The sequence below is a fragment of the Pygocentrus nattereri genome, chromosome 7, assembly GCF_015220715.1.
Source record: "Pygocentrus nattereri isolate fPygNat1 chromosome 7, fPygNat1.pri, whole genome shotgun sequence".
Lineage (NCBI taxonomy): Eukaryota > Metazoa > Chordata > Actinopteri > Characiformes > Serrasalmidae > Pygocentrus > Pygocentrus nattereri.
The window spans coordinates 43,989,858-44,014,949 of record NC_051217.1 but is presented as its reverse complement, the minus strand read 5'-3'; the positions used below and the strand labels follow the sequence as shown (position 1 = coordinate 44,014,949).

At 41.2% G+C, this 25,092-nt stretch overlaps 1 protein-coding gene across 3 annotated transcripts in view; it reads left to right on the top strand.

The window, feature by feature from the left end:
* LOC108411445 (protein unc-13 homolog C-like) overlaps positions 1–25,092 on the top strand; it is a 331,641-nt gene that overhangs the window by 11,807 nt on the left and 294,742 nt on the right. For all 3 annotated transcript variants that reach the window (XM_037539851.1, XM_037539850.1, XM_037539852.1), the window contains exons 2-4: positions 2,204–5,737; positions 19,559–19,581; positions 22,168–22,217. In XM_037539851.1, the coding sequence (XP_037395748.1) occupies positions 2,446–5,737; positions 19,559–19,581; positions 22,168–22,217 (3,365 nt within the window). In that variant the 5' untranslated portion in view covers positions 2,204–2,445. The remainder of the gene's footprint in view (positions 1–2,203; positions 5,738–19,558; positions 19,582–22,167; positions 22,218–25,092) is intronic.

Sequence of the window (25,092 nt, the reverse complement as noted above, 5' to 3'; positions counted from 1 at the left end):
GTGTGTGTGTGTGTGTGTGTGTGTGTGTGTGTGTGTGTATTATATATATATATATATATATACATTATATATATATATAATGTATATATATATATATATATATATATATATATATACCTGTCCAGGGTGTATCCTGCCTTCCGCCCGAAGACTGCTGGGATAGGCTCCAGCTCCCCCCCGCGACCCTGACGGAGAAGCGGCTTAGAAAATGGATGGATGGATGGATGGATATATATATATGTGTGTGTGTGTATTTTATATATATATATATATATATATATATAAAATACACACACACACACACACACACACACACACACACACACACACACACACACACACATAGCTGTTGTTGGAACAAAACCTTGTATATCCAAAATGTTAACTTTACAGGAGAAGGAAAAAAAACCTACTTTACTTTTAATGTAACTCAATGGAACCAGATTTTTTTCCATGCCGTTTTGGGCCATTTCTTTCAGTCCATTCATTGTTACGTTTACACACAATGTAAATGTCAAAAACTGAGAAATGACAAAAATGGAGATTTGTGTATATATTTATGTATGTATGTATGTATGTATATGTGTGTGTGTGTGTGTGTGTGTGTGTGTATTAAATTAACACAATTTTGGCCAAACTAAAACAGTGTAGTGAAATGTCATCAGCAAGCAGAAAGTGATGGTGGCTTTATAACATAACACAAAATCATTTTTTTTCTCACCAAAACGTTTCACAGGGTTGTTATTTCACTAAGAGGTTAGAAACTGTGAAACAATAGGAACTCTGCATTCATGTTGCAGTCACATCACAGCATATTTTGGCACCATGTCTTGTCCTCTCACACACAAATCGATGCAGAACCAGCTGCTGCCCGTGGCTCAAAGTTCAGTAAATCAGCTGTGTGCAATATCATCATCTACTGTTTGCACGATTTACCACGAGTTACTGTGCACACCCACTGGTTCCATTCGGTGCTTTACTATGCACACGGCCCATCAGACATCCATCCCAGCATATTCTGCTGATATCAGCTCGACACTGATACCCAATATCTGTGCCATCTCTAGTGTTTATCTTATTTTACTTATTTATTTATTTATTTATTTTAGTCTTCAAGGTCTCTAAGACACACCAAACATGGTAGAAAAGACTTTTAAGTACCCTAGATATGTGTATTAATTTATCACCCTCGTTTTTTATGAATAACATATTTAAGGTCTCTAATAAACATAAAGCACTGAATTATTGATCTGAAAATGTATTACTCCTTTCCTCATGCTGCACAGTTTCATGCCCCTGGTGCACCTTGTACTCTTCAGAAAATGTCACTAAGGAAATTGTGCAGTGCAAAATCAGTCATTATCCATGTCATGGGTCCATTGCTTGGGTATTGCATGGGAACATCCCAATGCCTGGAATTGTTATGTACTGGAATGGATATGACTCATCTACTAAAGCCTGAATCACTCTTCAACAGAACAACTGTCTGTAAAGGACTTGAAAGCATGTATCGCCTACTTGTTTTTCAAAAATACCCTAGAAGAACTACGATTTTGCCCATTTTTATTGACGTGTAAGAGGAGAAATGACACATCTCACAGTAAAACCCTGATCCATGTGGTCTTAAAAAGATTAGATCATGTTAATAAACAGTGACACAGTTCAGAGGTATTTACTGCTCAGTTTAAATGACTTTGATGTTGCTTAAATCCACACCAACATATCAGATTGCTGCATGCAGGCCTAAATCAATTACTAATCCAGTGAAGTAGTTTCTGAAGTTTTCAGAAGGTCCATAAGGAGAATATTTAACGCATGAGCTGTACTGTTTTCTGTCCTGATTCAGCCATAAATGAAGGTCACAAAGCAACTAAATTCCACACTATTTTGTCTTTTCATTGTCTCGCTTGCACTGCGACATGTATCTGTACGTATCTTACTATAAGCAAGTATTTTTTCTGTGTTATTGGAGATAAAAAATCACCTATAAGCTCCACATTTGTCACCTTTGAGCCACACAGGAAGCTACCTAAAGCTTTGTCTTGCTACGAACCTGAGCAATCTACTTAATTTGGAATAAGTTGTCTTATTGATATATTCATGAATTTAAAGTTATCAAGCTACTGCACATGCTTCATAATGCCTTTTCATTATTGCATCCATATGACCATAAAATAATGCATTTTTTCTTCCTTTTTTACAGACAAAGGACACCATATATGGAATGAGCACTTGGATATTTCCCATGATAAGGATGTACAACATTTTGTCTTGACACGACTGCTTCTAAGGGCACGTTTTCTCTAGACGTTTTTCTTCATCCCTCAGGGTTGGCTTTCAAAACTCATACGTGTTTTTGCCTGCTTTTTGTCGGTCACCACTGGATATAAAACCAGTTCTGCTTCCCTGCATCTGGAGTGCAAACAGGCTAAAATTTTGCCCTCCATGGTTTCTGCCCATCTAAAGAAGCTATCGTCTTATATTTTAAAGATTTGCAAAGGAATGTTTACAAAGAAACTGGCAAATACCACAAAGAAGAAAGAGAGTAGCGAAAATAAAAAAGAGCCAAAATCGTCCCCCGAATTGCACGCTCGGAATCCAACCTTTTCTACCACACTGAAAAGCACAGTTAAAAAGATATCTAAATGCTCGTCAGCACGCAATATATCTCTTGAGGAAGACGACGGTAAAAACGACTGCTCTTCTCTTTCTCCCACGTTCAGTTACCGTGTGGCGATTGCTAACGGACTCCAGAAAAATGCTCTTCCGTTAAATAATGAATTTCACGAAGTGTTGTCCATTGATACTAGTTACTCTGACTCTCTAAACGAGGCCAAACTTGTGCATAGATTCGATGAACAAAAAGCTTACACAATGCCAGTAAGAAGGAACAGGAAGAGTATGATTAGCTTGGCGCCCTCTGATGGCAGCTCAGAGGGCGAGCGGGGAGAGCGCACCAGTCTCCACACCCTCCGCCTAGGTGCTCTGAAAAAGCTGAGGAAGTGGAAGAAGAGCCAGGAATGTGTCTCTTCAGATTCTGAGGCCAGCAATTGGAGAAAAACTCTTGGCATCCGGAGCAAGTCTCTGGATCGGGCTGGGAGACAGCAAAAAACATCTACCTTGGAGCCAGGATCCAGCTCCACAGGTTGCATCAGTCAAACACAGGATGTGATGGAGATGATCTTCAAAGAGCTTCAGGGAATCAGCCAAATAGAGTCTGAGCTCTCAGAGCTGAGAGGGCACGTTAATGCTCTCAAAAGCTCCATCGATGAGATCTCCAGCAGTGTGGAGGTGGTGCAGAGTGAAATCGAGCAGCTTCGCTCTGGATTTGTGCAGTCCAGGAGAGAGACTCGAGACATCCATGACTACATCAGGCAGATTAGCCGTCAGACCAACAAAGCTACTTTGAGATTCTTAAACGTGCCTGAGGAGAAGTTCGAGAGGACTGAGGAACTCATTTATCAGATCTTGAAAGAGAAAATGGGTTTCGTTGAAGCACACAAGACACTTAAAATTGAACTCGCCCATCGATTGGGGCAACAAAGAGAATGTTCAAATGCTAAACCTCGCCCTATAATTGTTATTTTTGCAACTCCCCAAGACAGGGACTTAGTTTTGAAAAAATGTTATAAGCTCAAAGGAACTGGAATATCGATCTCAACCGACAGTCTTGCACATGACTCAAAAGACAAGAAGGGGATGAGCTCTTCCCAGACTTACGAAAGCATGGATATTAAAGTGTCGGCCAAAGAAAAGGCCGAGAGTGATGACTGGGACTCAATGGACAGTGATAAAGAGCTAGATGAATTAAATAAAAACAAATATGCAATTGTGTCCAAACCACCTCAGAAAATTAAATCTGACAAAAAAAAATCCCACGATCACAGGCGTTCTGCAGATGACACCGCTTACTCTGTGCATTATGCAGATGATACTGCTTACGATGACAAGCAACACAAATCTTATTATTCTGATATAACTCCTGGCTGGCTCTCTCAGAGTGACTACTCAACTCCTAAACTCAGTCGGTCAGAATCAGACTGCTCCAAACTGTGTCAGTCCTACTCCGAGGATTTCTCAGAGAGCCAGTACTTCAGCAGAGCAAATGGTTGCTCCCTGCTCTCTTCTTCAGATCAGGAGCTCTGGCAGCGGAAACAAGAAGACATGGCTTCCTCCTGGTATGCAAGTCCGCCCAGCCAAACCCTCAGTCAGGAAAACCCTCCGTATGTGGAACACAATGAAGTTGAGACCACAGAGACCATTGACAGTGGTGTCAGTAATGGTCTGGTGTGTATATCAGGGGACAGAAGTCACTATAGTGGTTCTCAGCTCTCACTGCAAGGTGACCTCTCACCTTGGAAAGACTGGCATCACCTTGAACAAGGTGCTGACTCAGGCTTAGATGCCTCAACTGAGCAAAATATAGTTTCAGAAATCAGTAGCCCCTTTGATCCTGCTGCTAATCCTGGGTTCCCAGAGAAAATTACAAAATGCCTTGAGGTCGATTTACAGTTTGAGGGCGAGACCTTTTTGACATTTGACAGTACACCTGAGACAACCCAGGAGGTCGATGTGGAGCCTGAACCTATTCTTGAACCTGAGTTAGAGCCCGAGCTGGAACCTGAACTGGAGCCTGAGCCAGCACCCGAACCAGAACCTGAACCAGAACCTGTGATTGAAGCTGTGGTACAACCCATGTCAGTGCCAGTACCAGTTCCAGAGCCTAAAAAAGAGACAAAAACAGAAAAGAAACAGAAGACCAAGCCGAAGGCCCATTCAAAGCCAGAGTCAGCCCCTCAGACACTGCAACGACCGGAGGTCAAGGGGAACCATTTACAACAAAATCAGAAGTCTTCCTCTATGTACCGTAGTCAGAGTGAGATCAGGACTGAGAAGGTGGAAGAGGTCCCCAAATCCTGGAGCAGCAGGCTGAGCATAGACCTATCTGAGAAAACCTTCAGCTTTGGAGGTTTTGGGTCCACCCTGCAGAGAGCAAAATCGGCTCTAGAGGTTGTCTGGAATAAGGGCTCACAAAGCTCTAGTGCACCTGCCGAAGAGCCAAGCACCTCCTCTTTTATGGGTCGCTTCAGGACCATGTCCCAGTCTACAGCCAATGATTCCAGCACCACCATCGACTCTGACGTCTACACAGAACCCTTCTACTACAAGGCTGATGATGAAGAACAAGTCTCGGAGCAACCTGTGGACAGCGAGACACATTACGTCGAGGTGATGGAGCAAGTGCTTGCCAACCTTGAGAACAGGACAAATGCCAATGAGCCAGAGGAACAGTACCAAGAAGAGTATGAAGTCTCACAAGAATACGACATTTCACAAGAAGGAAACCCAGTGTTGGAATATGACTGCAGTCTAGATGAACAGTACGACGAAGAATACAGCGAGGACTACGATGACAACCAGATGACAGAGGACACAGCAGAGTATGAGGCCATGATTGAGTACATCGAAGAAACTGAGGAACCAGAGGAAGAGACTGACAAACTAGAAGATGAAGAAGAAGTGGAGGCAGAGGTGTGTGAAACTGCACAGACACAAGAAGCAGAGCAGGTCAAAGAAACCTTGACTCAGGAAGACGAAAACAAAAATGTCACAGAAGCCCCTGCTGCAGTGGTGGAACAAGCCCCGAAGAAAAGGATACGACCTACCTTTAAGGAAGCTGCTCTGAGGGCCTACAGGAAGCAGATGGCTGAGCTGGAGCAGCAGATTCTTGCTGGAGGTATGGGCTTGCTAGTTTTAAGTATATTAAACTTACAAATGAATGTTTCATGTAGTGTTCAAATTCACTTTTTATGATGTGACAAGCAATTAGGGCTGTGACGATAAACAAAAAAATCAGTATAGGTGCAAAATTATCGATATGCTTTTTTTTTGGTCAGTATTTAAAACCATCAGTATATTCTAGTGGTTGGCAACCCAAATGTTGATAATAGCCATTTTGTGCTTTCAACAAAAAAAAAAAGCCACAACATTTTACTCTTGGATGTAAATATGCCTTAGTATGTGCTAATGTCCTCATATAGGCTAAAAATTCTAATGCAAACAAAAACACAGACTTACGTTGCTCTGCTTTAGACTTTAGCTCTGCCTTTCTCGCATCTCCAGCAGGAAACGTTTCAGCAAAAGCAGAACAGTTTCTTGTAAAATGTCTCTTAACATTCCACTTTTTACAAGGCTGAAGTCAGCTTGTGATTCACCAACTTCTTGTTTGCATTTTCCGGTTCCACCTTAAATATGTCTTACAATGTAACTTCTGCACCATTTAAGGTGGAACGGGAAAATTCATGATTATTAATGCAGATAAGTCCATTTGTCTCCAAATTATTGATGTCCGTCTTAAATCTTTCTCTTTGCCATTTTATGAGCTGCTAGCTAGGCAAGATTGTTGTCTGTCGTTAAGGTGACCAGCCTTCAGGGTTAAAGGGTGAATTAGCAGCTATATATTAACTCCAGCGCTTAAGACCATTTATTGTTTATTGTTAAAACCTAAAAACTGTTAAAATCTAGTTCTGCTATGGAGCCACAACAGGACAGTAAAGGAGCCGCGCATGTTGCTGACCTCTGGTATATTCTGTGTATCTAGTACAATTTCGGTTTGCCTTATTCCATTCATGCTTTTACATTGACTCCAAGCTTTGTGCTGTGCTTGAATGGCGTTGAATGGGTTCTACGGTGTGAGTAGCTCTTAGCCGTCACTGAGCTACAATCATACTTTATAGTTGTTCTGGCTCAGATTTTTACCCTCTTTCAATGAGTGGTTCCTATTCACGAGCTCCCAATCTGTGATCCCTCTAATGTATAAATAAGTACGATAGGTTTATTTAGTTGTACTATTTGGGAATACCCTCATAATTTCAGAATACTTCAGATTATGTCATTTTAGGTACCACGGTGTGCCCTTTTACCACTATACCACCCAACACTACTGCTGGGTGTGATGAATGAAGTGAAACCAGGATTTTCGGAGACTGGATTGAAGCAAAGAACGCTTGTGTATAAAAAATAGAAAAAAACAATTATCAGTTTTAAGTTAATCAACAATTATCAGTTTTAAGAATCAAAAAGTGGCCCCAGGTCTGTTGACACTTAGGAATTTATGTGTAAATCATTTTGAACAACTTTGGCAGATTGTGAGCCACATTAAATGTGGTGTAAGCTGCAGAATGTAGTGAAACAATAGAGATATGTAGATGATATCCGTCAGGCTGTGCTTTAAAGCTGTTCTTGAAGCTTTGAAGTTGCTTTGGGAAAGGGCTAAGCAGCGATTGCAGGTGTTTGATGTTGAGTTGACATTGAGGCCTTTGAATTGGCCATTGATTTGTGTGCGCATGTGTACCTGTGTGTGGTGGGTCACTCTGATGTTCTAGTAAATCCCATGACTTTGTCAGTTGATGCTGATGTAGCAGCGTTGTCTTAGTCTAAAAGGATGCTGATGAGTGGTTTAACAGACAACAGTGTTAAAATATGAATGTACGCTCAACATTAATACTGCCCACTCCTCCAGGCCATTTAGTTAAATTGCAGTATTACAACGATGCTGATTTAGAGATTGGCACCCAGAAAACCTATTTAATGGGCAATCTGGTGTGTCATTAGCAGATGAAATTTCTGCTCTGCGGTTGACGTTCAATCACAGATAGCATCTAAATGCAATGGCTGGCCATCGACTCAGCGGGCGAAAACAACGAGCTTGAGGATATGCTTCGGTGGAGAGCGGATGGAAGAGCACTCGACAGGCATGGAGTTTATTACAGACGAGCAGGGGACCAGGGGAATTTCCGCCCCGCATTACTCACTCTACGCAAGCTCTTGACCTAGATGTGAGAAGCACATTCGGAATGCACAGTAAACTCGCACTGCAAGCTGTCTGCCCTGCCAGAGAAGTGATGGAGTACAACTCTGTGCTCACAAATCCTGTCCTGGAGGGACACAGTGTCTAGTTCTGTCACGTTTTCACTCTGATTCTCCTGAAATTAGTTGATTATGAGAGCAAGGAGAGCCAAGCATTGTTCATTGGATGTACATGAATCAACTGTAACCCTTTAGGGAAACATGCGTTGATTATGGGAATTTTAAAAAGATGAAAAACTCACACACAAAATCACACACACACACACACACACACATTTTCTAAGCTGCTTCTCCCTCAGGGTCACCAAAATGTTATCACGATTAACAAAATTCATATTTTTCGATGTCGATACATATCGTGATGAATTTCAAATCATTTCTTTGAGACTTGAAGGCTGACTTTCGCTCCTGGGTGGTTAACCACGGTTTTAAACTATCCATTATGATCAGAACATGACAAACACTCACCAAACCATGGAACATTTCACAAATCTGTCATGGGACAGTGGGAGAAAGTGTCTGGTTGGCTGTTTTTACCAGCTGGAAAAGCATGGCAGCAGTTTTTGTTTCATAATCATCATTTAAGAAAGAAAAGATGATTTCCATTTGTCTGGTGACGAGCTCTTGGTCATCCCGTTATAAATGTCAAACGAGTGGCTGACAACAGCGCTAAACTGTTTAGTTTCTCAACAACGTCCAACTTAGTATGAACAGCAAACATTAGCTGGTTCGGTACGTCAGTGATGGATCACACGGCCTCACTGCCGTCACTCCTACCACATCCATATCAGAGTGTGTCACAGTATCCAGACGCCAGCGAGCGACGACTGGGTTTCTCTGTTCTGTCGTCGCCGTTTGAGGGGTGAGCCTCAATATATCGGTCTGACTTTTAGGTATGTTTAAACTGAAATCGGTGCTTTTGTGTCTTGTTTGATCTCCAGCATCATCACTTCGCCGTGTTGTGTGAGTGACAGAGCGCTGCTTCAAGAAGCAAGCTGCTAAAAACCGCTACCCTGGAAAGATAGCGTTCTCCCGTTTTCCAATGCCTCACAGCTTCCTCGGTTCACTTTCGTTTAAATCGGGGCTGTAACTCACATGAACTCACTTCTCTCTCTCACTTGCTTGGGAATGCACTAATACGACTTCACGATATGACGTTTTGAGCGCTGTAACAGAGCTTTAGTGAGATGAGCAGAGCACACTTGGTCGCAGGAGAACAGATCGCCGGTCGTTTCACTCAAATAGGGAATGTATAACTCCACTACACTCATCGCCCCTCCGTCTCTAATCACGTCGAAAAACGTGGAAGTGCGCCCTCTCCTGGTGACAGCAGAGTAGTGTCACTTTCCTTGCAGTAGAAAACACCACCAGGACTTTCACTATAATGTGGACGAGTGAGAATGGTGTTTAATGTCGAAAATTTATTGAACCTTTCTTGTCGCTCTATTAAGGAAACGTTCATCACAATAATTATCATTATCGTTATATCGCCCAGCTCTACTTCCCAGTAAGTGCTCCAGGGCTTGGTTGGCTTGTGTACAGTTAAATGTAATCAGGTTTAACTCTTCAGGGGAAGATCTGGCTGTGTAGAAGTTCATTTGACACTAACGACTGTATGGTGATTAAACTGTGCTGTCCCGCAGCCCCCCCTACGATTGAATCAGAGGAATCACAGGCTAATGCAGTGTTCATTCAAGCTGCGGATACTCTCTGCTGGATTCCTTGAATGATTACTTTGAATGATATTTCTGCCTGCAGATTGACCCAGAAGGTCTAGTTATTTTTTCCTATGCCTTGATTAGGTATGAATTAAACGATTATTTTTAAAGACATTATCCACTGATTTGTTTAGAGCAAGTTGATGAAACCCCAGAGTAGCTGTTTACATCAAGACTGTTGATCAAACACATGTTTTGTTCGTAATCTTTCACATTTTACATGAGCACTGACAGCTAGTCATTTAGCAAATGCTGTTCTCCCAGGAAAAAATGTCTGGAAATAATAGCTGCTGTTCACATTTGTGCTTAAAAATCACAAAGAAAAAGATGTTCTGTTGACATGCATTAAAACAAGGGTGTCCAAGTGCGACCACTGACCCAAACGTGGCCCGGGGAGGGATTTTACTTGGCCCTTGGCTGCTCAGCTAGAATGTGTTCCCAGTTAGATTGAAGACAGATGGAAGTCAGAATACTTTTTCATCAAGAGCCACTGCAAATATTTATACTTCATGTGTCAAGAGGCGCGGCACGGTGGCATGGTGGGTAGCGCTGTCGTCTCACAGCAAGGAGGGCCTGGGTCCTCTCTGTGTGGAGTTTGCATGTTCTCCCCGTGTCTGCGTGGGTTTCCTCCGGGTTCTCCGGTTTCCTCCCACAGTCCAAAGACATGCAGTCAGGCCAATTGGACATGCTAAATTGCCCCTGGGTGTGAGTGGCTGTCTGTGTCTGTCTGTCTGCCCTGCGATGGACTGGCGACCTGTCCAGGGTGTATCCTGCCTTCCGCCCGAAGACTGCTGGGATAGGCTCCAGCACCCCCCCACGACCCTGACGGAGAAGTGGCTTAGAAAATGGATGGATGTGTCAAGAGACTGTAATGAATTTAATGCTAAAACAAACCATGAGCTTTAAAAAAGTTAACATTAAATCTAGAATTGTATGTGATTATTACAGTTTGCATGGTGTTTGCCTATGAAATGTGTGATCAGTGAATTTCAATATTTTTTACTTTGCATTTTGGCTCCTTTGCTTGTGGATTTGTCATGGTGTTGGCGTGCTAACTGGGATTTTCCGCTCCGCTTCTGTTGTTTTATTGTACTTGTCGTTTCGGCATGCTGTGTTTTCAAGTGGTGTCAGATCTGTAGAGTTCTTGGGTGTTGTATCTCCCTTTGAGACTCGCCATGGGCAGTGATTCAAATTCCTCCGTCTAACATTCCTGGGAGAAAGCGTGAAATAGTTCCACATAGCTGAAATTTACATGATTGATCTGCTGCCAAACCGTTTGAATGTGTCTTTTTTTGCATTTTTTGGCGAAATTTTGAGGAATCCCTAGAAGATAAATGAATAAATGATTGATTTGTTCAGTGAAATCCTAGAGTGGTTGCTATTTAAGCCTGTAGACGTTTTAGAGATGCTTCTGATATCAGATTTTTACATTACTGTTGGTAGTTTGTCATTTAGCAAACCCCATTCTCCCTGGAAACATGTTTACTGCAATTGAAATAGCACAAATGTGAACAGCAGCCAGCCTCCACGCTTGCTGATGCATGTGAACAGCACGCATCTGCTAAATTCTGCCGCTGTCTCAGGAAACACCAAGCATCTCAATTTCTTGAGATGTTTTACACTGTGTGAAAATGTAATGATTAGTGGATGAATAGGACTCCAAAAGTGCAATTAGGGCTGAATGATTTGGATAAAATATCTAATTGCGGTTTTTAATGACAGCGATTTAAATGATCATTATATTCTACAAATTAAGGTTCAGGCCCAAAATATTGACCTTTACTAACTTGAGGCTTGACCCCTTAATGCACTGTCCCAGACTGCCTGTAAGTTGTGGTTATGATGTCACAAAACCTGGAGCTTTGGTTCCTTCTGATTGGTCTACTGGTTCTACAGACAGTTCTCAAATTCTGTCTTATTAAAAGTAAATTTCTTTACTTTTCCCTCTTGCAGCTCTTGCAATTTGACCACTGTGCTTTCAGCCCTAATTACAATATAATATTTTCATGTTTACTTGCATTAAAAGTGTGAGTTTTGAGTTTCGCCCTCTCCTGCACAGTTACTGGTTTGGAGATGCGCCTTTTTCTTTGGACAGGGACGATGTGGTTTTTATTTTTGGCGTTTCCTCTGCAGAGAGAGAAGGACGGAGTGGAGCAGGCACCTTCGTGACTTTGTGTTTCCTCATTTTGCATCGGCTGCCTGTTCATTATTTTAATGAGCCCTTGTGTGTCATCTGAAGCTGGAAGGGTTCCAGTTCAAATACTAATAAGATTAATGCTGAACCCTGCGTTTTGGAAAGCCTTGATGTCTTCACTGGCCAGAACAGGAGAAAGGCCAAAGCCCTCAGAAGTTAGTGGCTCCATCTCTGGCAACAGCTGCCATTATTCCATGTTTTTTTTTTTTTTTCTCTCTCTTGCGGCAGCTAATTAAAGAAGGAAAATAGAATCCATCTCTCGCACAAATGGACAAGAAGAGGGAGAGGAAGCCAGATATTAAGAGAGAGGGAAAGCCAGAGAGCTGTACCTGAGGAATCGTTCAGCGTTGTGCTGCCCAGCTGCAGATTTTATGTGCAAACCTGGGCCCATTTAATGGCATTTAGTGCCAAATATTGAATATAAATCAACCGTTTTTGTTAGCGTTTTTTAGATGTTTCATTACTTGTTCTTTTTTCTCATTTCCAGGTGATCAGATGTCAGAAAATATAAATGTGGTGAAAATTTCTAGGAGTATTGCGATATTATCGGTCACTTTGGTCGTCATGCCATGCGTAGGCTTGTGTTAAAAGCATGCCTGCACGTTGTAAAGGGCTTTTGCAGTGAAGTCTATGAGCATTTGTTCTTCCTGCCAAGCCCATCTTCACTTCACCCCAGCCGCTACTGTATTCAGATGCTAATGCACGCTCCCAAGGGCATTCACTAACCAGGTCAGCCTTGCTTAGAATATTTATTTCAGTCTCATTCTGAGGCTCTTGTGTGTTTCCGAAGAAACAGCCCAGCGGCCAGCCGCTCCTCGTCCCTTCCACTTCTCTATCTTGTGTTTTTCCTATTTTTTTCCCACAGTGGCCCCTTGTAGGCTGCCACATCTGTTTGTAAACAAGCTATCTTTTCCTTCACGCTGTCAGGCCTGTGAACGCACCCGATATGTGTGTGAACACAGATGGATGCCTCTGGAAATGCGTTTTTAGCACAAGCTGTTGAACATAAATACTGATTCCCACCAAGTACATTAAAGTGATGACTGGCTCCTTTATAGCTGATTAACTGCAGGGAGTTTCGGCCCATCGGCTGCAGGGGCAGAAACGTAGTGAATTGCTTTTAGATTGGGATTCCTCTGGCTGTTTCAGTTTAATCATTCACTGCCCGCCGGCTGTACCAAATGCTGTCAGTGCAGTATTCGGGGGGGTCCAGGACAGCACAAATATCAAATCAAGCTTCACAGAATTCCAGAAAAGACAAAGTTTTAACATGAATAAAAACCCCCAGGAGAGCAAGTCAGGGGTGACAGTGGCAAGGAGAACCTCCCTCAGAGCTGAGGAAGAAACCTTGGGAGGAACCAAAGCTCACAAGGGCGGACCCATCCTCCTCTGGTCAGACTACCTACAGAGTTATTATACTACTAATATTAATAGCAGTAGTATTGGTATTAGGAATAGCTGGGAGTCTATGAGAACATCAGTGTAGGGTGGGCAGCTAGTCCAAGGCAGGTGGCAGTAGCTGGGGTGTGGGCAGCTGGTCTGAAGTGGGTAGCAGGAGGGCTCAACAGTCAGTCCTTCAGTGTCCAGCCAGACATGTGGGCGGTCGTTTACACAGAAAAAGGCAGGGAGATGGAATTAGTATTGTTCCGTTTGTTTTATATTGTTTTAGCTGGCATGACAGAACCGTGTTTAGCGTTCTCCATCGAGCACGTTCAGCTGTCCATTAACAGCGGAAAAGATGCTGTGGTGCTTCACAGGACACTAAGGAAGCCTCCTAACGCCGGTGATATCATGTGATTAGGGGTCTCCTAATTAATGGGTGGAATTGTAGAGGACTAAATTAGTGTAAAACCACTTTTCACTTTTTCGGATGGTTGGGAATTTCAGACCAACTACAAGAAGTAGAGGCAGGCTATTTTCACCCATTGACTAATAGAGTGAGAAAAATAACCAGAAGAGAAGCAGTAGCACACGAGGAGAGGAGGAAACCAAATGTTTGACTGTAATTTGCTCTGATGAATGAGTCAAAAGTCATTTTGAAAAAACGGCATAAAAAATTCCAGAACTTCTACCTTATTTTCAGAGGATGAGAGAGAGAGAGAGGATATGATGGGACGTGAGAGCAAGGCCATCTCAAGATGAAGAAACTGCTGCAGCAGAATAACAAATTAAATCTGTTTATAAATCTGTTCATTTTTCTCTATTTAAACAGAAAAGGCTGTCGAACTGACAACACGCCGACATTAGATGCGCACTGCTCTATAAACCAATCAGTGTCAAGTACAGGGAGATGCAGCCCATGTAGCTGATGCCCACCAGTTCTTTAGCCAGATCAAAATTATACAGTGTAACAGAAACACAAACTATGGTCCAGACACCTTTACAGATCAGAAATCATGTTCACCTCATGCTTGGGTGGATTTACCTGTTTTAACCAGGGATAATTTCGTAATTTTGGAATATTCAAATAGTCATGAAAGTAAATTGGGATATAAACAAAGGAACTTCTTTCTGTCCGTACACATTCTCCTATGGAAGAGCCATGAGCTGTGTGAACTGTGTACTCCACCAGAGCCCAGCGTCTTACGTTTTTGTTAGAGCTTCTTATCTGTTAGAAAGACTCCTGCAGCCAGCTAAAGGCTACTGCATCCCGGAGAGGAAGCTCCGCATTGCACACTGGGAGCTCTAAGCACACAGGAAGCATTGCAGAAAACGTTAATGGTAATTGAGCCTTTACAATGAAAAACAGTGCGTGTGACATTTTTATTAAAGATCGTAGTTTGGCTTTTTTTTATTATTGATTTTTAATATTACAAAACAAGCAAGTGATAATAATATAGTTGACATAAGATTTACGTTAAACACCATAGTCCCCAGCCCCTCCCCCCCCCCCCCCCCCCCCCACACACACTAAAAAAAATTAATTATAAAAAAAAATCAAAAGCACTCAGCACTTAGCATATTTTTCCTAATTAATGTCCTTCATAATGTCTCAGAAACTCAGTCACCGGTGACCATATTTCTTCAAATTGTACCCCCTTTCCTCTGACAATATAAGTGATGCCAGCTCCTTCACCCACATATGATTTATCCATTTTCTTCCTGTACAAAGATATTAATCGCCTGGCCTGCAGTCAATCAACGTCAATTGTCTGGAACTAAAAACACAGTTCTGGATGCCCAACACACACATTTTGGCCTCAACAGGTACATTTACTCCAAAAATCTTAGACCAAGTTTGCATGACTGATTTCCAGTACTGCTGTAATGTTGGACATTCCCATACACAGTGAAAGAGAGTAACATTTACTACAGTTATCTGGAATATCAGGAGACCAGCGATTCCGTTTGACTGGAGTTACATACGTTCTCATCAACCGCGTATATTGGAGGAGTTTCACTCTTGTGTTAATTGATTGTTTCTGGGCTTTTAAACATGTCGTTTCCCAGTCCGTCTCCTGTATCTCCTCTTGAATGTCAGATCTCCATGCATCCAACCTGTCAGTAGTGGATTCCTTATCATGTTAATAAAACTGTATAGAATAAAGAAATATGGCCTCTCCTCTCTAGATTTTGCAGTACGATATTCGTAGTTTGGCTTTTAATGTAAAAGGTTGTACAAACAAAGTAACTGATAAGCCAGAAAAATGGTTTATGGTTTTTTCATAGGAGGCTCTACATTTTACACCCGACTTGTTTAGATGTAGTAGAACCAAACTTTCAGCATCGTTTGGTGAAGTTGTCCCATGTGTATTTGCATAAACATGCTCTGTATTGATTCTCCAAAACACCGTATCAGTTTTTAATCAATAGTTTACATGCAAAGATTCATGGCAGATAGTGGTTCATTTTGTGTGTTGTATTTAAAGTTCCAGCTGCTAGATAGCAGCGTGGAAATCTGTCTTCAGCCATTAGACGTTTTCTTTTTTCAGGTTTTATGCATTTGGTGATTTTTTACAATTTTATTTTTAATACTATGACGGTTTTCCTAAAGTAAGATTTCAAAAAATCGTAATATATCACCTTGCTTACAATATCATGATATATTGCAATAAATTGAATCGTAACCCTTCGTATTGTTTCGCCAATACACAGTCCCAAGAAATTTGAACTGAAGTAAAAAGACAATTAGTATATCGGTACTGTACATCTTCAAAAACTTTAATAGGCAGTGTGAAGTAGCAGTACTGAAACATCTGAACACACTGCAGTAAATGTCTTGTAGATGTTCTGTTGATACATTATTTATAGCAAATAGGTGTTTTAGTAATATGTTACTTCCATTACCTAAAACCTAATCCTACCCCTGGCCCTAATTCTAACCCTAATCTTAATGTCACGGTTGGCTCCTCCCACTACTCCATGTGCTTTTTCTGATTGCACACGTGCCCCTTTGTTTTGATCTTCCACGTGCATTTGTTTTTCCGTCTAGTCCGGCCCCTTGTTTCGTGACTCCGCCCCTGATTGTTTCCACCTGCCCCATCATCCCTGTTGTATTTAAGCCCTGTGTTTGCCCCTGATGTTCTGATGTGCTGTTTGTATTGTTTGGATTTCCGTGTGCTTCGTCATGTCTGTCCCTCCTGCTCTTCGTAATGGCTACCTGAACCTGGACTGTCATGACCACGACCTTGGATTTGCCCTCAATAAAAGTCGCTTATCTCAGCATATGCGTCCGCCTCATCGCTCCCCGGCGTTACACTTAAACTCAACCCAAAAACCTCATCCTAACCCTCATTCGTGTTTAACGTGTTACTGGGACTCTGCTGAGTGTTTGTTTAGTCTGAAAATGAAGACTCAAAATAAAGTGTGTAACTACTGGAAGAGATGCGATATTATGATCTGAAAGTTTAGTTTGTTGTTATGTTGTGATGGTGAGCGGATTTAGACCTGAGATATGGATTGTAGATTAACTGCACTTGTAATTCATTACATGCCAATGTGATTTAATAATATTAAAAATGACAGGTATAGAAAAGAGACATTAACAACTTTAGAATTCCAGCCGTTTAAGCTTATAAATATCTGTATATGAACTTGTATTTCTACAGTGAAAGTCTGTCCTCAGCCTGTTTTCAGGAGATATTCTCAGCACTGCTTTTTACTGGATGCTAACTAGCACTTGAACATTGTTTGATCGCTCTGAGGCCAGACTTTTGCCCTGGAGATCGAACGGGTCATCGATTTAACGGGGTCAAGGACGATCTCTTGCTTTTAGCCCCCCGACGTCAGGAAGAGGCTGAATGACTTTCAGACACGCTGGCACCGTGGGTGAAATTCCTAGTGGCCCACGACAGCCCCTGAACAAGCAGGAGAACTTTTGAATTTATGTGCCAAGGTTTTTTGGTATTCAACAGTTTGAAAGAATAAGGCCACTACTGAAAAGTCAGGTTCAGATGAGCGAACCGCAGAACGCATCAAATCGAAGTGCTTAATTCAGGGTTTTGTGCTCGGCTCACACTGAAATCTAACCTTTGGCTTGTGGAGGTGAAGAATGAAGCTGGTTAAACTGGAAGCATCTAATCAATGCTCTACCTGACCATGTTTTCACTGTCTTTGCTTTATTGACCGGGTCGATTTACGCCTGCCATTGCCCAGTCTGCTTCCTTTCATTTGAGAATGATGAGCTTTGGCTTTTGTCTGTTTGCGTTTGATGTCTCTGCTGAGCTTCTTGGTTTCAAAGGCTGCCTGGCTGAGGCGTATCTTTTGTAGCTTTGTTGCACATCTAGTGTTAACAGTTTAGTACAATGGGGTGGTCAGCTGGGTTCTGTCAGCTGTTTTTAGTAATGAGTGTCAAATAAAGAACAATGATAGACAGAATGCTCCACAAATGCTGCTCTAAAAAAAAATCACGCAAAGCTTTATAACCTCACCAGACCGTTAAAAAGGCTCTTTGGTTGAGCTTGCGGGACCACGAGTGAGCAAACGAGCTAACAGCATTTTGGCGTTATTGGATATACCGTTATATACCGTTTGGATATATCATATAAGCAATGACCACGTATATCGTTGTCATTGCTTATATGATTCATCACTTGTGATAACCACATAGTATATTGGTTGGGCAGCACAGCAGGAAACACATTTGCTTATTTATGTATATATATATATATAGTTTCTACACTCCGTGTCCACTTTATCATCTCCACTTACTGTATAGCTGCACTCTGTAGTTCTACAGTTACAGACTGTAGTCCATCTGTTTCTCTGTTACCCTGTTCTTCAGTGGTCAGGACCCCCATGGACCCTCACAGAGCAGGTACTATTTGGGTGGTGGATCATTCTCAGCACTGCAGTAAGACTGACGTGGTGGTGTGTTAGTGTGTGTTGGGCGGATGATAAAAAATGCCTCTAATTCAAAGTTGCTCTAACCGACTTCTAACGCACTGTTTACTTGTTGGTGTTGGGAGACTCAGAGACTCTCGGCTGATGGTGACATACAGCTGTGGAAATGCAGAGCAGAGTTTAGCAGTGTTGACTGTCTGTTTAAGGTGGGAGCTGCTGGGGGGACCCTCTGTACTCTCTCTCTTGTGTTGTATGTGTGATACTGGGCACAATGAGATGTTCGCATCTGTGGCTCCCAAATAAATCAGCATCCAGTTTATTTCACTGCTGCAGTTGATGGCGAAAGTCATGAAAACCGAACTCTTGGTGGAACTTTCCGCTGCGGTACACTGCAGATATTGCTGCTGTTGCTGGAATTTTCTGCTGCTGTCCCAGTGGAAACGATGGAGTGTCCGGCCTACCATTGACCGTCTTAATGTAAACGCAGCCCTGGTGTTACAGTTACGGTTAGTCTTTATACCGTCAAGCCTGCACTGCTGTTAGTCAGCATACATTCTTACACCTCCACATAGTTATTAGTATCTTGGATATATTTCTACATTTCTAATCTGTGCCAGGTGGAGCTTACAGACCTTTTAAAAACATTTCAGATGTGCGAAGTCTTCGGAGTGTGTGTGTACAGTGGTATGCAGAAGTTTGTGCACCCCTGGTAAAATTGAGCATATTTAGCAAGTGAAATAAGTTACACATCCTCTACACAGAGCACACGTCTGCACATTTTAATTCACTGTTAATGTTCATTGGCTCAGTTTAACTCTATTTTATGCTGTAGTTTTTTTTTTTTCCAATATGATAAACTCGGCAAATAAATAGAATTGTACTAAAATGTACTAAAAATGCAGACAAATAAAAATATTTCGGCGTCTTTGGAGGAGGATGTGGTAGCTTATTTTCACTTAGAAAGTAGGACTGAGGGTGTTGAGATGTATTGGCATATGACTGTATGTGTGCGAATGTTGTGGTTTTGTGTGTGGTTGCACACTGTGTACAGAAACAGTGAGGTTTTTACTCGGCTTGATTGTTCAGTCTAAATTGTATTTGGTTATTGATGTAGTGAAAATATAATTCAATGAATGGAAAATGACTTTTTGTGCAGTAGGGCACAAAGTGAGAGCGTTACAGGAGTGGCTGGCCACGCAGTACCAGTACGAATGAGCAACTTCAGTGTGTCATGACTGTGTGTGTGTGTGTGTGTGTGTGTGTGTGTGTGTGTGTGTGTGTGTGTGTGTGTGTGTGTGTGTGTGTGTGATTAAACTGAATGAGCGTGTCTGGCTGGAATTGTTTGGCTCTTTCCCATCAGGCGCGAATCATTATAACAATGTGTAATCTGTGGCTATTTATAGATCAAGCCCTTTGGCATTCACACTATGCCAGTTAATTTTGTTGTGTCTAATGATTTTTTTCCTCTCCTCTCTTCAATTGTTCCCCTTCACAGACACCGCTGCTTTGGAGTCACAGGTTTTTAACACTTTTGTTTCGTCTTTGTGCGTTTGTGTGTGTTCACCCATGCATGTTGTGTATATGTGGTTTCGTATATAATGCCCTGCATTTTACGTAGAGGTTACGGTTTGTCAGTTGCATCTTTTGCGTTATGCTCCTGTTGTTACTCCTGGCGTTTGAGCAGAAGTGCTTCTTGTCTTTCTTCTCTAAAGAATCCAGTTGTCTTCACATCATCGTATTGATCATCCCTGCCTGAATAAAACCTTGTATCTCCATTTGAAAACGCAGGCTGGCCTTTAAAATATGTTCAGATTTCATAGTGAATAGATGAACAGAAATGTTATAAAATTACATAAAATTTGTTGTTCCGTCAACTTTCTCTAAAAACTTACATTTACATTATTTGGCTGATGCTCTTATCCAGAGCGACTTACAATTTGATCATTTTACAGAAGTAGGCGAAGGCAGTGTTAGGAGTCTTGCCCAAGGACTCTTATTGGTTAGTGTAGGGTGGTTACCCGGGTGGGGGATTGAACCCCAGTCTACAGCATAGAAGGCAGAGGTGTTACCCACTACACTAACCAACCACTACAAAAAATGAAGGATTCTTTTTTGGAGATACGAGATTTTGTCATAATGATTAATGTGTATATGCATGTCCTTTTGTTAATACATATTTCTGTTTTCTAAACTAATAGCAACTGGGATGCATCTGATGATGATGAAATGATATTAATAATAATAATAATGATTATTATTATTATTAACCTGTATTATGCTTTTCAATTTTATACATTTTCAAATACAGTAAAAACTGAATGGGTGACTGAATGTGCGCCTTATGTTCATATGTTTTCAGTTCTTTAGACCATTCAGCATCATAAAAGTACCGTATTTAAAACAAAAGAGCTTCATGGTGTCCCAGTCTAATGCTGTAGCATCAAGCTAATGTAGCAATACTGTACCATACAATACGATACGCTGCTACGCGCTAATATATCATTTGCAATACAATTCAATAATTATGACATCGTATAGCTGCATTCATGATTATAATAACTATTATTACTACTTGTAGTAGTATAAGTAGTAGTAAGAGTAACATTGGATTTACTATTAGTATTTTATTTATTAGTTCATTATTGATCATGCTGAAAATATTGATAATGATAGATTTCAGCCTGACATGCATTTTATGTGTCTCATAATCTGTAACTGATGCAGTGAGCGTTTCATAACAGATAGACGTCAGAGGACAGACTCTAGCTTTAAGCCCCATATGTCTTACACGCACGCCATGGCCCTAAGTTACAGACACCAGCCTCTGTAAATCACAGTGACATTAACTAATTCATACGTCGTTCCCATGGTCATTCCTCCGTGCTGTGTGTGTGTGTGTGTGTGTGTGTGTGTGTGTGGGCCGCCCAGACGTGTCGAAGTCGTCCTGACCTGATCCCACTTCAGACTGTCCTGTGGCCAAACTGTATTTGACTTGTTTGAGCATGTTGTGGTGATGTGATTGACTGAATGCTTGATGTTTGTGCTCTATTGAGTGTATATTTATTCATGAAACTCCATTGAAAGTGCATTTAGTGCAACATTTGCATGTTATGCAAATTTGTGAATTCATCCATGAATAAAATGCAACATAGATTTGTCTTTTCAGTTACTTATGTTTGGCTGTAATTGTACTGATGTAATATTTTTGCATTTATGTGCAAATGATAAACACATTTGAATCAGGTAAATTCAGTAGATGCACTTTTTCCAGTTTATTTTGATGGTCCATTGTAGTTGCTTTGTATATGAAATATGCAGTACTGTACGAAAGTCTTAGGCACCCAAGACACAGCTATATATATATATATATATATATATAATATGATATTTAATGATTATATATATATATATATATATATATATATATATATATATATATATATATATATAATAAATAGTGCTGTTCTGGATGTGAGTGTGTGTGTTGACCCATCTCCAAGCCTCTCCTCGAGGAAGCCCAGTATTATATGTAGTTATAAAGCAGCTCCTGGTTTGACCAATCAGTGCTCAGTAAATTGAGCTCATGATGTAATTGATGATATTAACGAGTCTCTGTGGCGGCTGTGAAGGTGCCCAGGAAAAATATGGACCCAAGAAATTCTTGTTACTTTTTATTGTTTTTCTGTTTATTTGAATTATGAATACGACTTTATTCTAATGTATATGGTGATAAACTCACTGCTGAGGTCAACTGTTTAAACATTTGCTTAGATGCCCTGAAGCTTTCCCGCAGTGCTGTATGTTGTCGCTGGTGAAAAATGTAAGTTAATGTCACATTTTACTCAGAGCCCAAATTGGAGATACAAGGTTTTGTACCGAAGGCGTCAATATGTCCTCCCCATTCTTTAGAAAATCAGCAGTCGTCAGATTTTCAGCACGTGAGCGTTTTTAAAGAACTTTTAGGAGGCCATCAAAATAAAGTATGACTGACTATCCTAATGAATTCCATCACATGGATTCTCGGTGCATGTGGACTGTAACGGCGAGGTCAGCATGCGTCCTCAGTTCTGACGTGCTAAAGTGTCCCTTGTCTTGTGTGTGTAGGGTCGTGGAAGCATCCTGGACCCTGTGAAGCTAGGCCTGACTGGAGGAGGGTGAGTACATGGATCCGTGTGATCTTAATGGTGATCTGATCTTTCTTGTGTTTTTCTCTTTATGGTAGGATTGCGTATTAAAATTGCTAAATGCTTTAGTTTATACACTCTCAGAAAAAAAGGTACAGAGGCAGAACCCCTTTTTTCACTGGGGTGGTACCTTTAGTCAGGGAACCTAACTGAACCATAATCCACTGAAATTCTATTTATTAAGTTGTACCGACTCCACACCCCCCGTCTCGTCTCCAGGCTTTTTATTTTACTGTCAGGTTTTAAAATATTTGGTTATGAAAAGGCACAAATATGTACTTTTCACCTGGAAAGCCTTATTTTAGGTCCACAATTAGGCCTTAAAAGCACTGTTGTACCTTTAAGGGAACATTAACATTGTTTGTACCTTAATGAAGGAAAAGTGTACCTGTAAGGAACCTTTGCGCTTGAGGTAAAGCTGTGATTTTGGAGTTTAAGCCCACAGTCATTGTTGTGCCATCACTGCTGCGTGCTTAGCTTCAGTGGTGCATTAATGCAGTAGTTTGAAAAATCAAACTTATACCATTTTGCCTTAATCCCAAAAATGGTCAGTCAGCCAAGACATGTTTGATATTCGAAGGCACTGGATGCCTAAATCATCACAGTTTTGCCTCAAACCGTGTCGAGTTAAGTCATTTTATGGTGGGGCTGATATTGCAAGCATGATTTGTAAATTGCTATTATGTTCTATAAATATATATATATATTTTTTTTTTGGCCAAGAAGATCAGAATATCTGCTTTCTGTTTGCTTCTGATTGGTGTAACTCAGCGGTCACCAGCCTTGACTACTTCCAACCACAATCTACCGCAGCTGCTCCAGCGCATTAACTTCTTCAGTTGTCCTTGGTTGGCTGGATCAGAAGCATTGTTTGGTAGCAAAAGGGCAGCATATTAAATTGGAGCAAAACTCTTCGAAAAAGTACATCTAAAGGAGAAAGATTGCTGACCATTGGTCAGTAACCCATCTACAGACAGTTTACACACTCGGTTATTAGGTTAAGGGGCATCACCTTGAACTTGTTGACACTATCGACTAACAATCGCTGCTCATTTGATATGAAAATTGCACTCGTTCACATATTTTGATGTAAAATTGAACCATTGTTTTTGACACTATGACATTTTATAATCTGTAAACATAAACAAAAATACATTACATAACTAAAAAGAGTAGCAGTTATCTTGAAAGCCCGAAGTTTGGACACAAGTTTGTCCATTAATTGTTTGTCATTTAGCTTTAGTGTCTGTGGGGCGTTAATGCTTCAGAAGGCATTTCTTGTTAACAGCATCGGAGGGGCATGATGTGTGTATGTATGTATTTTTGTGTGTGTGTGTGTGTGTGTGTGTGTGTGTGTGTGTGCGTGTGTGTGTGTGTGTGTGTGTGTGTGTGTGTGAAAGACCATACCCTGCCCGAGGAAATGGTCGTTGGACTTTAAGGGCTTAATTGGGCTGTGATACTTCACTGCTCATGTGTGTCCCAGTGGTATGGCGCAGTGTAGAGTTTGTGACTGTGAGAGAGTCTTATAGATGACCTGAAGTGGCCTGTACTGCTACAATGACAGCTCAGGGTCCTCTGTTACCTCAGTGCGAGGCAATGCCAGAAAGGCCCTCTGAGTCCCATTTATCACTGACACACTCACACCATGCCACATTTTTCACTATGCTCTTAAGAGTGGGAGTTAGGAGTACTTCACTTATTCATTTAGTTATGGAAACTATAAAATAGGTGGAAATCACTTTCATGAGAAAAGCTCAGCTTTATCAGACAAAGGTACAATATTAAAAATACTTATATGATTATAAAAGCGAGTTGCATATTAAACATCCAACACGCAAATGATACACAGCTTAAGAAAGGCTGAACAGACCTGTCTTAGAACGATCTAAGTCCATATCTTACTGAAACATCCAGCTTTTCCGTGATGTCTTAAAGAAATGCCTGAAACTTTGTTAACACAGTTATTCATCCTAGGTTAGCTTTTGCTTGGTTGCTAGCTTTTGCTCAGTTTCTCTGGGCTTGAACAGAGAGAGACTGTGGCAGACGTATAGTTTTACTCAAGCTGTGTAGGCAGGACAAGCCACAGAAGCTTTGTGATTGGTCAAGGTAAAGCTTACATAAGCATTACCCGATATTACGCCGCTTTCCTGAACACGTTCACTTTATTGGTGCTGTGGAACCAACGACGAACGCTCTGAGCTGTTGGAGCTTCACTGCCCACGAAAGTCACGCTGCACATTTATGACAGATTCACTCTAATTGACGTGGAGAACGCAGAACGCGTTCTGCCCAGGGGTCTCATGTCCTCTCAGACTGAATAGAGCCGTCTTCTTGTGACGGTCAGAAACTCTATGACCCCTCTTTCAAATGGATTGTGATTGGTTCCTCGGCGCCTCACGGTTATAAAAATATGGAGCTTTGAAATCGGATTAATCGTTTTGAATCACCCTGTATATCAAAAAATGAAAAACAGAAGTGAGCTTTTGTCCTGGCAGCAACATTTTATTTGGTGTTAATCATGTTGTAATATATTAATAAGTAAAATGATGTAATGAATCTATGGACTGATCAGCGACTATTAAAAGTAGATCACATTTAGAAAAATAAAGGATTATCTACCACTAACCAGCGAAACTTTCCTTTCTCTTTTTAAAACTGTCCGTGAAACTTTGTGAATCGTGTTTCCGGAAAAAATTCCAAGAGCACATGGAGGCAGCTTAACAAACAAATCCTTTTTGTTCAAGTTCAGAACTGGTCATTGGTTCTAGAGCTACAGTGGTGCTTGAAAGTTTGTGAATCCTGTCAAGTTTTCTGTGTTTCTTCGTACTGTTGAACACACAAGTCG